This window comes from Typopeltis vanoorti, chromosome 25 (assembly GCF_054136105.1).
Source record: "Typopeltis vanoorti isolate ZY-2024b chromosome 25, IOZ_Tvanoo_1.0, whole genome shotgun sequence".
Lineage (NCBI taxonomy): Eukaryota > Metazoa > Arthropoda > Arachnida > Uropygi > Thelyphonidae > Typopeltis > Typopeltis vanoorti.
The window spans coordinates 26,273,563-26,289,279 of NC_143573.1; the positions used below are offsets into that span (position 1 = coordinate 26,273,563).

A 15,717-nucleotide genomic window follows, 5' to 3' on the forward strand; every position below is an offset into this window, starting at 1 on the left:
TACGAATCTGGGGTACTGCTGGATCCTGAAGTTCAGTGGGCATTCCACAAACCTGTCCAAAGTAGCTCATGACATTACTTGGTCAGTGAAGAACACATTAACAAGCAAAGATCTAGAATACTGTGCAGAGGTCTAGTCACTTGGATTTCGTGCAGATGAGTTGGTGGTGGAGAGGATCCGAAGGCAATTAACCAAGATGGTGAGTGGTCTGTGAAATGATCTCTACAAGGATAGACTGAAGGTTTGTGGGTTGCAGAAGTTGATTAATTTTTGAGATTAATTGATCTTTGGTCAAATTTACAAAAACTTTCATAGTTTCTTTTAAATATAGCTTTGAAATCCTGTTAGATCTTTAATATCTGCAATTTCTATGTTGATTTATAAAGACAAGAAAAGATGTGATAATTTTAAAATACTGAAAGGGTTCTATAGGATTGATTTAGAGGAAATTTTTAGCACTTGGCTGGAGACAGAAAAAAAAAAGGGGGGGAGGTCATCCCTGGAAATTGAATAAGAGTGTAGTTAACGTAGTTTATCTGTGATGTCTTCAGACTTCATGGAAATACCATGAAGTCTGAAGTATTTCTATGAAATACTTGAAATACATGAGATGATTTTTTGGATATTCACTTTTTTATGAGTTTCAATAGTCAAATCCATTTATCTAAAGGAAAGTAAATCACAGAATGTTCATATTCACATTGAAAGCAATAATTTTAATTATAACATTCCATATAAATAGCATCCATGTAATTTATTTTATTAGTACATCTAGAAATAAAATAAGTGCTTGTTTTAATTTTTCAAAATAAAATAAGAAGAAATGATAATACCTTTGGTAAGGCAAATCTGGAAGTCTTCCTCTAAGCATATTTGCTAGCGCAGTTTGTGCATGTGTTCCAAAACACCATAAAGTTGGCCAATAACGTTGTTGAAGAATTTCACAATGGTCAAGAAGGAACTGCTTTAACTTGCCTTCGTGACAAGCAAAAATTGGTCGCTACAGAGAAGGGAAAAAAGAAAGCATTAAACAAATACGATTCTATTTCTGCTGGATACTATGGAAAAGGGAAGTAAATAGAAATATTAATCCCTAATAGATAAGTATACAAAATATGTTAAAAAGATTAATTTTATTGACACAAAAAGATAGAAATATTTTAAAAAATGTTCGTTTTTTTTTTGTTTTTTTTAACAGATCTTGTTTTATTCATCATAGCTATCTTAAGTGTCACTACTAGTGTGCTGACATTTCATACCATATATGTATAGACATTTTATACAGTATATATGAACAATCTAATTTAAGTGCAGTGCAAATTTATTACTTTATATTTTTCAGAAAATGACAACGTATACTAAAATATTAATTATCTTCTGGGAACATAAAACTGATATGTGCATGCAGGCACTAACAACGAGCAAATGATGCTGAAGAAGGCAACTGGCGTTGTGCTAGACTCTTAAAGGTGCCCCTTAGTAAGCTAAATTGGGTTGTCTTGGCTGTTGGGCTGATGTTCTTAGAATGAAAGCTTCCAAATTTGGAGCAGTCTCATTTGTTGAGGTTTGGGAAGTTTTTTTTTTTTTTTTTTTTTTTTAAGAGATGAGGTCGACTTCAAGAATAATCTTTCATATTTATATTTGCTGCAGTGTAGTAAAGTGTCTTGCAGAATATTCTGTGGTGAGTATCTAGTGCATGGTCTGCAAGTCCTGAGTACCTGTATTGGTGAAACTGGATGTAGTCTTTGTGTTTGGATATCCTGATATTAGCTGTCCTGCCTGTTTGGCCATAGTAGGACAGTTGGTGGAGCAGATATGGGATGCCAATTTCTTATATGGTTTGTAACAGGTAGTCAGGTCATATTTTTTTAAGGATTTTTGTTAGCTTTACAGACGTGCCCCAGTAAGGAATGGTGATTGCAGTGGTGTAGCTAGAGCTTCTGCTGCCCCGGGGTGGTCCCTGAGTTTGCCACCCCTCTCAATACACACCAAAAATACTACAAAAAGTCAAAACAACGTATAGGGAAATAAATTAAAACACTATGTTCATTTTTGAAATAAAACTTTAATTTCAACATTCTAAAATGTAATTTTTCTTGCTTTTCTGTTAGCAAAATCGATGACATAGGCGAAGTCTATTTCATAGTAATCTAGGTAATTCTTAATTTTATTTAGAAAAATTCCTCTCACAACTAGCAACACTTACAGCAATTGTGAGGAAAATTGGCAGTAGTATTACGATATTTGGAACTGAGTTCTTGAGACTGTATTTTAGAATTAACTGCAAAAGTTAAAAAAAATTCAAAGCACCGACTGGGGCGGACCACCCCCTCCGCCCTCCCCTAGCTACATGTCTGGGTGATTGATTTAGTGTAATCTCTGTTATGAAGGGGAAGGGGTTGTAGACATTGGTTAAGAAGGTGTTAAGGATATGGTTAACTGCAGTAGTAAGGGCATTGTTATCTGAATAGATTAATTTAGTCCTGTTATATAGGGTTTTTATAATCCCATATTGTTGTGAGGGGGGGGGGGTGATTACTTGCAAATGAATCTACCTGTATGGATGGGTTGGTTTTCTGTAAACAGAGAAAGTCAAGGATCCATCAGGCTGGTGTGTAATCAGAGTGTCTAGGAAAGGGAGATTGTTGTTGTTTTCCTTTTCTAATGTAACCTGGATTCTGGGGTGTTGATTGTTTTGTTCACTTTGGAAAAGGAAAACAACAGCAGTCTCCCTTTCCTAGACACTCTGATTACACGCCAGCCTGATGAATCCCTGGCTTTCTCTATTTACAGAAAACTAACCAATACAGGTAGATACACTCACCAGTAATCATACCATTCCCCTCACAACAATATGGGATTATAAAAACCCTATATAACAGGGCTAAATTAATCTGTTCAGAATGCCCTAACTACTGAACTTAACCATATCCTTAAGGCCTTCTTAGCCAATGGCTACAACCCCCCCCCCAAAATCCAGAAAATATTAAAACCAGTTAACCAGAACCCCCCCCCCTTCATAAAACAGAGATTACACCAAATCAATCACCATTCCTTACCGGGGCACATCTGAAAAGCTAACAAAAACCCTAAAAAAATATGACCTGACTACCTGTTACAAACCATATAAGAAGTTGACATCCCTTATCTGCTCCACCAAAGACCAGCCACTCCCCTAGACCTACCTGGAGTATACCAGGTCCCTTGCAGTTGTAAACTGTCCTACTATGGCCAAACAGGCAGGACAGCTAATATCAGGGTATCCGAACACAAAGACTACATCCAGTTTCTCCAATACAGCCACTCAGGACTTGCGGACCATGCACAAGATACCCACTACAGAATGGAAGAAAGCCACTTTACTACACTGCAGCAAATATAAATCTTCTTCTTCTTCTGCAGCTTTTCCCACTTAAGTGGGGTCACTGTTTGTAATGAGTCTCCTCCACACCTTCCTATCTTGGGCTGCCACCACATCCAAGTTCTTCATCTCCAAGTCCTCTTCTACCAGCTCCCTCCATCTCTTCTTTGGCCACCCATGGTTCCGCCTTCCTTGCACATCCATCTGCATGACCCTTCTTCCCACATATTCGTCCTCCCTCCTCATCACATGACCAAACCATCTCAACCTTGCTTACTGTATTTTCGCTCCTAAGTTCGTAACTTTCACTGTTCCCCTGACATAGTCATTTCTCAGACGATCCTTTCTGGTCACACCGCACATCCACCTAAGCATTCTCATCTCTGCTACTTCCATCCTGCTGATGTTATTTTTCCTCAGGGCCACAGTTTCTATAGCATATGTCATAGCTGACCTCACTACTGTCCTATAGATTTTGCCTTTCAGATTGATTGGCACCCTCTTATCGCATAACACTCCAGCCATCTCCCTCCAGTTCCTCCAACCCGCTTGTATCCTGTATACCACTTCCTTCTCAGCTCCTCCATCTTCTTCCACTGTTGAACCTAAGTATCTAAAGTCCCTCACCTTCCTGATGACATTTCCTTCCAGCTCCAGATCTGTCTCCTGGCCGCCACCGCCCACTGCGCAACGCATATACTCTGTCTTACTTCTGCTCAGTCTCATACCTCTCTCTTTCAGTACTTTTCTCCATCTTTCCAGTTTAGTTCCCGCTTCTCTTGAATCTACACACAGCAAGATGTCATCTGCATATAACATTGTCCAAGGCGCATCTTCTCTCACCTCCATCATAATATTAAACAGACTTAATGCTGACCCTTGATGCAAGCCAACTGTTACTTGAAAACTTCCTGTCTGTCCCAAACAGGTACGAACACTTGTCTTCACATTTCTGTACATTTCCCGCACCAACCTGACATATTTCTCCGGCACCTTCTTCTCCCTCAGACACCTCCAGACTTCTTGCCTTGGCACTCTATCGTATGCTTTCTCCAGATCAATAAATACCAGATGTAGCTCCCTCTGTTTCTTTCGATATTTTTCCATCATCTGTTGTAACCCAAAGATAGCATCTGTTGTTGATCTACCAGGCATGAAGCCAAATTGTTCCTTTGCAATCTCCACCTTCTTCCTCAATTTACCATCAAGAACCCTTTCTAGGATCTTCATTGTGTGGGACATCAACTTTATTCCTCTGTAATTTTTACAGCCTTGTGCATCCCTTTTACCCTTGTAGATGGGAACAAGAGTACTCTCCCTCCATTCCTCAGGTATATTTTCCTGTTGGCAAACTTTCATGAATAGGTCCCACAGCAGGTCAATTCCCTCTTCCCCCAGTGCCTTCCATGCCTCCACTGGAATTCTGTCGGGGCCCACCGATTTTCCATTTCTCATCCTCTTCATGGCCTCCGTCACTTCCATTCTACTGATGTTCTGCACCATCCCCTCAGAAGGCTGCTCATCTCCTCTGTGAGTCCTTGCATTTTCCTCATTCAAAAGCAGCAAATATAAATACGAAAGATTATTCTTGGAATCTGCCTCAGCTCTAAAAAACTTCCCAAATGTCAACAAAATTGGGTCAGCATGAGACTGCCCCAAATTTGGGAAGCTTGCATCCTAAGAACATCAGCCCAACAGCCAAGACAACCCAATTTAGTCTGCTGAGGAGCACTTTAGGACCAACACTAGTTGCCTTTTTCAGCTTCATTTGCTTATTGTTAGTGCCTGCAAGCACATATCATAGTTTTATGTTCCCAGAAAATGGCAATGTAACATCGCCAAAATACTGGAAGGTATTGATTAAAGTTTTTTAATTAATATTTTAGTATACACTGTCATTTCTTGAAAAATTTAAAGTCATATATAACTAACGTATAAGTTTATCTACAAGAATTGCAAACTTATTAGACAAATATCGTAAAAATACGCTAACCACTCAGCCAGCCTGGTTGGCCGAGTGGTTAGTGTATCCGCTCTCCAGCCAAAAGGCTGCGGGTTCGAATCCCGCCCTGGGCATGGATGTTTGCGATTGTCTGTGAAAGTACTAGTGGTGGTAGATGGCGTTGGTGTTAGATGAAGGTTAGTAGAGTAGTGAGACAAAGAGTTGTAGAGTAGATGTCCTCCCTCAATGAGTCTTTGGACTCCCTGGAGGTGTGATATAATAATAATAATAAAATCAATTTTCCACTTTTTAATTTTTTTTTTGTAAATATGATCATGGAGATTGTCAGGAGAGTAAAGCTAAATAATTAAATAAGTATTATAACCTATGGATTAGATATATACTGCTTTTATTACTCTGTGCTGTATGTTCCCTGTTGCCATACACTTGAGATTATCATATCTACTTTCTGTAAAATAATTATTAGTCTAAGCTCAGACTCATTTCAGTCCCAAAAATAAAGAATAAAGCTGACAAGAAATTATATTCTTGTTTAATCTTTTATCTAAGTGTAAGTAAATAAAGTTTGTATGTGAAGTATCTTCTCAACTGGACTACTTGTACAGACCCTTTTCACTACTTGTATATGGGTAATATGACTTCTATGTTTATTCAAACTAGGTATCTCTTCTGGTTTTGGCACCCACTGATGAGATCTCAATAAAGGTTGAAAAAAGTAGTGGCCTTCCCCACATGACCAAAAAGAAGTGTGCTTTTCATTATGGAATACTAAGGCAATTGATGTGAAGTTATTAGCCTCTATATATACAAGTAGTCCAGTTATGAAGATACTTCAATACACAAATTTTGTTTTTTGTTAAACCTGAATAAAGGTTAAACAAGAATTTATTGTCAACTTAAATTTATATTATGACCAACTGAAAAAACTTTCTACAAAGAATAAAGCTGTTCAATAATAACTGGTCCTTGATTTACATTGCAGCTTAGAGCTATTGTGATAATTCATATAATAAGATAAGAATTTCATGTGCTGCAAGAGATTTGTGTAAAGTGTGCATATGTAAAATTTATTTTCTTAGTTTTTGTGTTTATTATGACAAGACACAAGGTAGTGAAGAATACTATATCCACCACATTTACATGACATAATATGGTTTATAAAAAAATAATACCTCATTTAGCATCATTACTTTTTTTTTTTTAATGGATGGATTAAATTGCATCCATTGAAAATGATACCAGATACATTTTTTTTTCTTTACAAAGTAAAACATTAAAGAGGACTCTGACCTGACAATGAACTACATTTTGAAACTTGCAGCTTCTTATCTAACAAATGCATCACTCTCACTCACACAGAGTGATGCTACTAATATTCTCAGATCAAAGTACAAAGGGTCTGTTTCAAAGAACAGAAAGCTGATTAAATTATCCATAAAGAGATTTTTTTTTTTTTTTATTTATTTTTATTTTTTTTTTTATACACACCTACCCATTCTCTTATTTCTTTATAAAATAACCTGGAACTAACTTCAGTTCCAGTTACATCAGACAGAGAATGGGCTAAGTTCATTTAAAATCAGTAGTATTTTATATGAAAAAAAAAAACAAAAAAACTTAGAGCTTATTACCAATGAATATTTTCTATCAATCTTGACAGATATTTGAAATCCAAATAATTTTTGAGATATTAAAAAACACTAGGTTTTAAATATTTTAATTTATAATTATAACACATAATACTAATAACTTGTAATAGCAAATGTTTATTAATGAATGACCCTCAAAGAATAATCCAGTGTTTTTTTTAATTAAAAACAAATTAAAAAACAAGAATAAAAATTGTCATTTTCAAAAATAATTGATATATTATTAGAGATATTTATGTAAATAGTTAATTTAAGTAAACCTATATTAATTTTTAATAATTCCATCCCATTTATCAAGAAAGACTAGAAATGTACAGCACAGTTAATACTATGGTGGAAAGATAGATAATCCATGAATCCTATCCTAGAAAAACAAAAATTATACTTTTTCAAGACTGCAATATGTCACAATGGTGATAAAACTTAACCAACCCGCTAAAGACATTAACAAATATCAATGCCACAGTGAGATTCAAATCTACAGCCTGTCAGTTGGAAAATGGGGACATTATCCACTAGACCTGAGATCAGCAAACTTTTTTGAGTAAAGAGTAATTTTTGATCAAATTAAAAACAAAAATAAAAAAATCTGAAAAGCCACATCTCAGATCAAGCTGGAAGGAAAATAGGGATTTAAGAAACTAAATGGGGGGGGTATTAAAAAATATATATATATATATATATTGAATTATTTATTAATACTGAAAAAACAAACATCCAATTAGATGTGAATTAATGTGACTTTTGCTGCTGAAATACTGCAATTTTCATCTTTAAACATGCTGAGAGACTCATTGTTCAGATAATTAATTTTTAATAAATAAACAAACTGATATTAATAAATAAGTAATTAATATAAATAGTTCAAAATATTTGAAAATATGTGTTCAAAAATATTTGCTCACAGAAATACATTCAACCAAACACTCCAAAAGTCCCAACACAGATATTTTCAAATTTATGTGTGTGTTCAGTAAACTACTCCATGTATCAAACATGCAAATATCATTTTGACTATTTTAGTACCACGCAGTACCTGTGCTCTGCTTGTGGCATGCAGGCAAACTAAACCACGAAGTGTCTGCTGTGTGCACTGCATTAAAGAGCTGTATGTTGCCAACCCCTGCACTAGACCAAACCAGGTTGATAAATTAAGCACTTCAATGTTTAGATTCATATATAAGCTATTAATTTAATAGTTGACAGCGTTTTTAATTTTGTAACCCTGGAATCAATAACTAGCAAAATCAGGAAATTTTCCAGAAAGAGCATAAGTTGAACTGTTACTGAATTACTCAGATTGCTGATATTTCATTGAAAGAATTCTTAATTCTATTGTAATATATATTTCTAGCTTGTGATACTTTCCCCTGAAATATTATTCTTGTATGCTATTCCCCTTTGTTATGAAATAATGTTGGATTCAATATCCACTTAATTTTAATAACAATGAATCTTTTTTTCCACAATTTGTTTTTTCTTTATTTACACTTGAAATTATTAGAAGCAACTAAAATTTAAAAATTAAAAAATTTTATTTAATCGTTAAAATAAATCTTATAGTATATAGGTGAAAACGTGCAGAACAGACTGCATAATTTATTATAGTAATAACATACAGCCCATAGGGGCCAAAGAAACAGGAGATAGCTCATCACATTTCACTATAGAGCATTTGAGGATGTGAAATGAAAATATCAAACCTAAGGTTAAAAAAGAAGCATAATAGTTGGAAGAGAGATACCATTAACTCCAGTATATGTTATTTATAAATGATAAAATTATAAGGTCAGGAAGAAAATTAGCACAAATATTTAACTATTTACAATTAAGAGTTTGACAGAATTAGATTTTTGAAACATATCAACTGAGTGTTACCAAATGCTATTTCTCATTATCATCAACAATTTCTTGATGCATATCCACAAGAGGCATACAGGATAATATGGCAGTACTACACATTTAAGTTTCTATCATACTAATCTACTGACCTCTAAATTAGTCTATTGCTTGTTAACATACCAATATTGTTATCTTATATTTCTGCCTTCTAGGGCACATCTGCTGCATTAATCCATCTAGATCTTTATCTTCAACTGGATCCTTTCTGTGCCATCTTAGCAAAAAAGGGCCCAGAGGAAGACCAAGTTTAAGCTCTCATACCACTTAATATCATCTCTGCTCACACATTCTTGAATGCTATCATGTCATATCATTTTCCTCCTTCCCAAATCTTCAATTTTTAATAATTCTGCTGTTCATCTCATCTGTGTGCTCTCCTAATTTTTCTTAGAAGTCTCATATCAGTGGTCTCCAGTCTTTGATCAATAAGGCAGAACTGGTTGGGACACTTTTGTGTATACTGACTAATTTCTCTTATTCCATACAAGTTTATTCAGTTGACTCTCCACCATGGCAGCTTTGCTAATTATATTGTCTACTTTCATATTTAATTTACCATCTTCACAAAAATTGTGCCTACATGGCTGAAATAGTTTACTTGTTCTGTAGATTCTCTATTGAAAATGCAGTTGAAAATGTTCATGTCTCAGCCTATTTTCACAATGTTGGTCTTTTTATTACTAATTTTAACGTCAAATTTGTTATAGCTGTTATTCATCATCATCATCATCAAATTCCTGCCATGTACCTTCAAGGGAGTGTACAGGATATGATAGTACTACATGAAAAATTATCATTACTAACTTCCTATCTACAATTTTCCTCCAAATAAGTCTTTTACTTGTCAAGACTCCAACATTATAAGATCTTATATTTCGATCGTGTAAGGCACTTTTTACCATATCAATCCACCTATATCTTAGTCTTATTCTGGGTCGTTTTGCTGCAAAACTGGAAGAACATTTGTTTTGCTAATCTTTCTTTGCCCATTCTGTTTAAGTGACCATGCCACCTGAGATTAGCTCTGCTGACGCATTCCTGGATGCAGACAATGTCAAATTCTTTCCTAATATCCTCGTTTTTAATACGATATTGCCATTGATGCCATCTGTTCGTACCTCTAATATTTCTCAACACTCTCATAATTGAATGTCTCTAGTCTTTGATCAAATGTTTTACTTCTTACTCATCTCTTAGATCTATAACTTAAAACTGATTTGAACACTGTCTTGTAACACTAATCAATTTAGTGTTCCGACTAATTTCTCTCTTATTCCATATGAATTTATTTAATTAACTTCCTACCATACCAGCTTTGTTGATTCTGTTGTCTATTTCTATATTTAATTTACCATCTTCATTAAAAATCGTGCCTAAGTAGTTGAACTGTTTTACTTGTTCCACAGGTTCTCCATTCACAATGTAGTAGATATTTTCAATGCTTCTGCCTATTTTCATTGTCTTTATTTTGTTATTGCTGACCTTCATACCATACCTATTACAACAGCTACTCAATTTAGCAGGGAATCTTGCAGACTTGCAGTAGATTTATTTAGAAGTATAACATTATCTGCATAAAGCAAAGATCTGACATTAACATCTCCAATTTTGATATCAGGTTTAATCCACTTTCCTTCATAATGTGATCCATATAGATAATGAATAACAGAGTGTATACTGTACATCCTTGTCTGACAGCAGATTTAACATTAAACCATCTTCCTGTACATCCTTCAATTCTAACTGCTGACTTAAAACTCAAATAAAAACTAAGTATTGCTTAATATAATGCCCCATTGACACCGTATAACTGTAGCATACTGAACAGCTTATCTCTTGGCACCTTGTCATATGCCTTTTCCAGATCATCAAGGAAAAGAAGGAGTACCCATAGTTTTCAACACAAAATACGAGGCTAATCTTCTTGAATGACAGTCAGTCTCAAGTAGAGTAATGTGGGCAAATATGAGAATGGGGAACTGGACAATGAGACTTATTTGTGCCTATGGTCCCAAAGAAGGTTCTACTAAGGTAGAAGTGGAGGAATTTTTTGATGCTTTAGAAAAAGCAACTGACACAATGAAAAGTTGGTCCTTGTTGGGGATCTAAATAGCAGAGTAGGAAATGATTGTGAGACATAGAAAAATATTTTGGGAAAATTTGGAGAAAAGAGCAAAGCTAATAAATGTTCCAACATAAAAATGTGCACAAATTCACATGGAGAGAAGACGCTAGGAATAAGAAAAGTCTTATTGACTATGTTATTGTTGATAGTGATGTTTTCACCCTGGTGCAGGACACCAGAGTGTACAGAGGATTTGAAATTGGAAGTGATCACTCTTTATTCTTGAGCAAGATAAAATTGAATTTCATATTGAAAAGAATAACATATAAGAAAGTTTTAAAGCGAATAAAAGTTGAGCAGCTCTCAGATGTGAACAGTAGACTAAAATACACAAAGATTATTGAAGAAAAAATGAAAGAGTTTGAGAACAGGAATCAAACCTTGGAGATTCAGTGGCAAACTCTGAAGAAAACATTGATTCTGCCAGAGAGGCATGAGATGAGGTTGTCTGTAAGGATAAAAAAATCAGAACTCCCTGGTGGACACAGGAAGTTAAAGAGGCAGTGAAGGAAAAGAAGAAAGCATACCAAAAGTTCCTGTCAAATAAGTCAGCTTGAGCTCTTAGAGAATATAGAGACAAATGCAAGAATGCTAAACACTGTGTAAAACTAGCTAAACAAAAATCATGGGAAGACTTTGGCAAGAATATAGAAAATAAATATCAAGAAGGTGGTAAAATATTCTGGAGGTTGTTGAAGAAGCTTAAGAATGGAGGAAAGAGTGCTGTAAAAGGAATTAGAGATGATAAAGGTGACATGAAAATGGGAGAAAAATATATCCTTGAAGTATGGAGTAATTACTTTGAAAAATTGCTAAATGAAACAAGCAGTGATGACAGCACAGTGGTAAAAAACACTGACCAGGCATGCAGTCAGGAATACATATCCATACTTGAAGTAGAAAAAGCCATCAAAGGCTTGAAATGTGGAAAGGCAGCAGGAGTAGATGAATATTCGACCAGAAATACTGAAGTATGGTGGTATAAGAGTCTTACAGTGGCTGCACTGCATAGTTCAGAAAGCCTGGACAGAGGGACGAATTCCCGATGATTGGAGTAGAGCTCTCATAGTACCCATATATAAAAAGGGAAATAAAACTGCATGTGAGAATTACAGAGCTATTTCCCTACAGACTGTTCCTGGCAAGATCTATGCAAGTATACTTGAGAAACGGTTGAGAAGAATTGTGAAAGAAAAGCTTGGTGAAGAACAAGCTGGATTCAGGCCAAATACAAGCTGTCAGGATCAGATCTTCACTTTACAACAAATAGTCGAGAAAGCATGGGAATATAACAAAGATCTGTATTTAAGTTTTGTCGATTTGGAAAAGGCGTATGACAAGGTGCCAAGAGAGAAGCTATTCAATACGCTGCAGTTATATGATGTCAATGGGGCATTATATCAAGCAATACTTAGTCTTTATTTGAGTTGTAAGTCAGCAGTTAGAATTGAAGGAAGTACAGGAAGATGGTTTAATGTTAAATCGGTGTGAGACAAGGATGTACATTATCTCCTCTGTTATTCATTAACTATATGGATCACATTATGAAGGAAAGTGGTATTAAACATGATATCAAAATTGGAGATGTTAATGTCAGCTCTTTGCTTTATACGGATGATGTTATACTTCTAAATAAATCCGCTACAAGTCTGCAAGATTCTCTGACTAAATTGAATAACTGTTGTAATAGATATGGTATGAAGGTCAGCAATAAAAAGACAAAGACAATGAAAATAGGCAGAATCATTGAAAATGTCAACTGTGTTGTGAATGGAGAACCTGTCGAACAAGTAAAACATTTCAGCTATTTAGGCACGATTTTTACTGAAGATGGTAAATTCAATATAGCAATAGACAACAGAATCAGCAAAGCTGGTATGGTGGGAAGTCAACTAAATAAATTCATATGGAATAAGAGAGAAATTAGTCGGAACACTAAATTAGCTGTATACAAGACAGTATTCAAACCAGTTTTAACTTATGGATCTGAGAGCTGGATCAGAAGTAAAACACTTGACCAAAGACTAGAGACCACAGATATGAGAGTCCTGAGAAAGATTATAGGCGTGAACAGATGGCATCAATGGCAATATCATATTAAAAACGAGGATATTAGGAAAGAACTTGACATTGTCAGCATCCAGGAATGCATTAGCAGAGCTAATCTTAGGTGGTATGGTCACTTAAACAGAATGGGCAAGGTAAGATTAGCAAAACAAGTGTTCACTGCCAGGTTGGCAGCAAAACGACCCAGAGGAAGACCAAGATATAGGTGGATTGATACAGTACAAAGTGCCTTAGATGATAGAAATATAAGATCTGTTAATGTTGGAGTCTTGACAAGTAACAGACTGATTTGGAGGAAAATTGTAGATAAGAAATTAACAATGATGTAATTTTTTTCATGTAGTACTATCATATCCTGTACACCCCTTGAGGGTACATGGCAGGAATTTGATGATGATGATGACAAAACTTAAATACAGATCTTTGTTATATTCCGATTTCTTTTCTCAACAATTTGTCGTAAAGTGAAGATCTGATCCTGACTGCCTCTATTTTTCCTGATTCCAGCTTGTTCTTCACGAAGCTTTTCTTTCACAATTCTTCTCAACCGTTTCTCAAGTATACTTGCATAGATCTTGCCAGGAACACTCTGTAGGGAAATAGCTCTGTAATTCTCACATGCAGTTTTATTTCCCTTTTTATAAATGGGTACTATGAGAGCTCTACTCCAATTATCGGGAATTCGTCCCTCTGTCCAGGCTTAGTGAACTATGCAGTGCAGCCACTGTAAGACTTATACCACCATACTTCAGCATTTCTGGTCGAATATTCATCTACTCCTGCTGCCTTTCCACATTTCAAGCCTTTGATGGCTTTTTCTACTTCAAGTATGGATATGTATTCCTGACTGTATGCCTGTTGAGTGTTTTTTTTTTTTTTTTTTAATCACTGTGCTATCACTGCTTGTTTCATTTAGGAATTTTTCGAAGTAATTACTCCATACTTCGAGTATGGAGTAATATCTTTTTCTCCAGTTTTCATGTCACCTTTATCATCTCTAATTCCTTTTACAACACTCTTTCCTCTAGTTCTGAGCTTCTTCAACAACCTCCAAAATATCTTGCCACCTTGCTGATATTTATTTTCTATGTTCTTGCCAAAGTCCTCCCATGACTTTTGTTTAGCTAGTTTTACAAAGTGTTTAGCTTTCTTACATTTGTCTCTGTATCTCTAAGAGCACAAGTTGACTTATTTGCTAAGAACTTTTGATAGGCTTCCTTCTCTTCTTTCACTGCCTCTTTAAGTTCCTGTGTCCACCATGGAATTCTGATTTTTCTATCCTTGCAGACAACGTCACCACATGATCTCTGGCTGAATTAATCAAGGTTTTCTTCAAGGCTTGCCACTGAATCTCTAAGGTTTGGTTCCTGTTTTCAAAGTCTTTCATTTTTTCTTCAATAATCTTTGTGTATTTTAGTCTACAGTTCACATCTGAGAGATGCTCAACTTTTATTCGCATTAAAACTTTCTTACATGTTCTTCTTTTCAAAATTTTATCCTGCTCAAGACTAAATAGTGATCACTCATCTCCTTTATACCCACTTTTACCTTGCAGTGTCGAGGGTTTATTAATCAGCAGACCTCAAACCATTCACAGGATAAAGTGGTCAGTCCTATGCCCCGGTGTATCCTATATCCTGCAGTGTTGAGTTCTCAAGGCCGGTTTGCCTGCTTTGCAGGATGAAAAACCCCAGGATAAACTGGGAAAAAGAACCCTACTGTCTATGCCCAAGACCAGCTAACTTGGCTATGGCTGAGGAAGATGCTTCAGCTCTTCACATCACCGACGGGAATCAAACCTAAGACACTCTTTCTCCATCATATGGTTGTGAAGTGCACAGCCACTAGGCTAACCGCACGGAATCACTTCCAATTTCAAATCCTCTGTACACTCTGGTCCTGCACCAGGGAGAAAACATCAATATTGATAATAACATATTTAATGAGACTTTTCTTATTCCTTGCCTCTTCTCTCCATGTGAATTTGTGCACATTTTTATGTTGGAAAATGGTGTTAGTAATAACCAGTCCATGTCCTGAGCAGAAATCCAACAGGTTTTTGTCATTATTATTAGCTTTGCTCTTTTCTCCAAATTTTCCCAAAATATTTTTGTATGTCCGACAATCATTTCCTACTCTGCTATACAGATCCCCAAAAAGGACGAACTTTTCCTTTTTCATTGTGTCAGTTGCTTTCTCTAAAGCCTCAAAAAATTCCTCCACTTCTACCTTAGTAGAACCTTCTATGGGACCATAGGCATAAATAAGTCTCTTCGTCCAGTTCCCCATTCTGATATTTGCCCACATCACTCTACCTGAGACTGCCTGCCATTCAAGAAGATTAACCTCATATTTCATGTTGAATACTATGGCTACTCCTTCATTTCCTTGATTGTCATTGCCTGAATATAACATTCTGTATTTATTGCTCAGAAAGATCTCACCAGTTTTTTTTTTTTTTTGTTTCAGTCACCCCTATTATGTCGATCTGGTATTTATCTAATTCCTCAGCTAGCTCCATCTGTTTGCCATTCAGGCTTCTTATGTTGATAGTACCGATCTTGATCTCTGGTGATGTTGAGTTGGGGTGTGTTTTCAGATTTGTTCCAGTAGCTGAGATTTTGCGGTTTGCCCTGGCGAAAACAATGGG

The 15,717-nt window shown here is 35.7% G+C and overlaps 1 protein-coding gene across 1 annotated transcript in view; it reads right to left on the reverse strand.

Annotated features, from left to right (window-relative positions):
• Window positions 1-15,717, reverse strand: part of Hydr1 (abhydrolase domain containing Hydr1) — a 186,748-nt gene that overhangs the window by 150,121 nt on the left and 20,910 nt on the right. Inside the window, exon 3 of the mRNA XM_090414569.1 lies at window positions 834-1,000. Coding sequence (XP_090270695.1) covers window positions 834-1,000 — 167 coding nt within the window. The remainder of the gene's footprint in view (window positions 1-833; window positions 1,001-15,717) is intronic.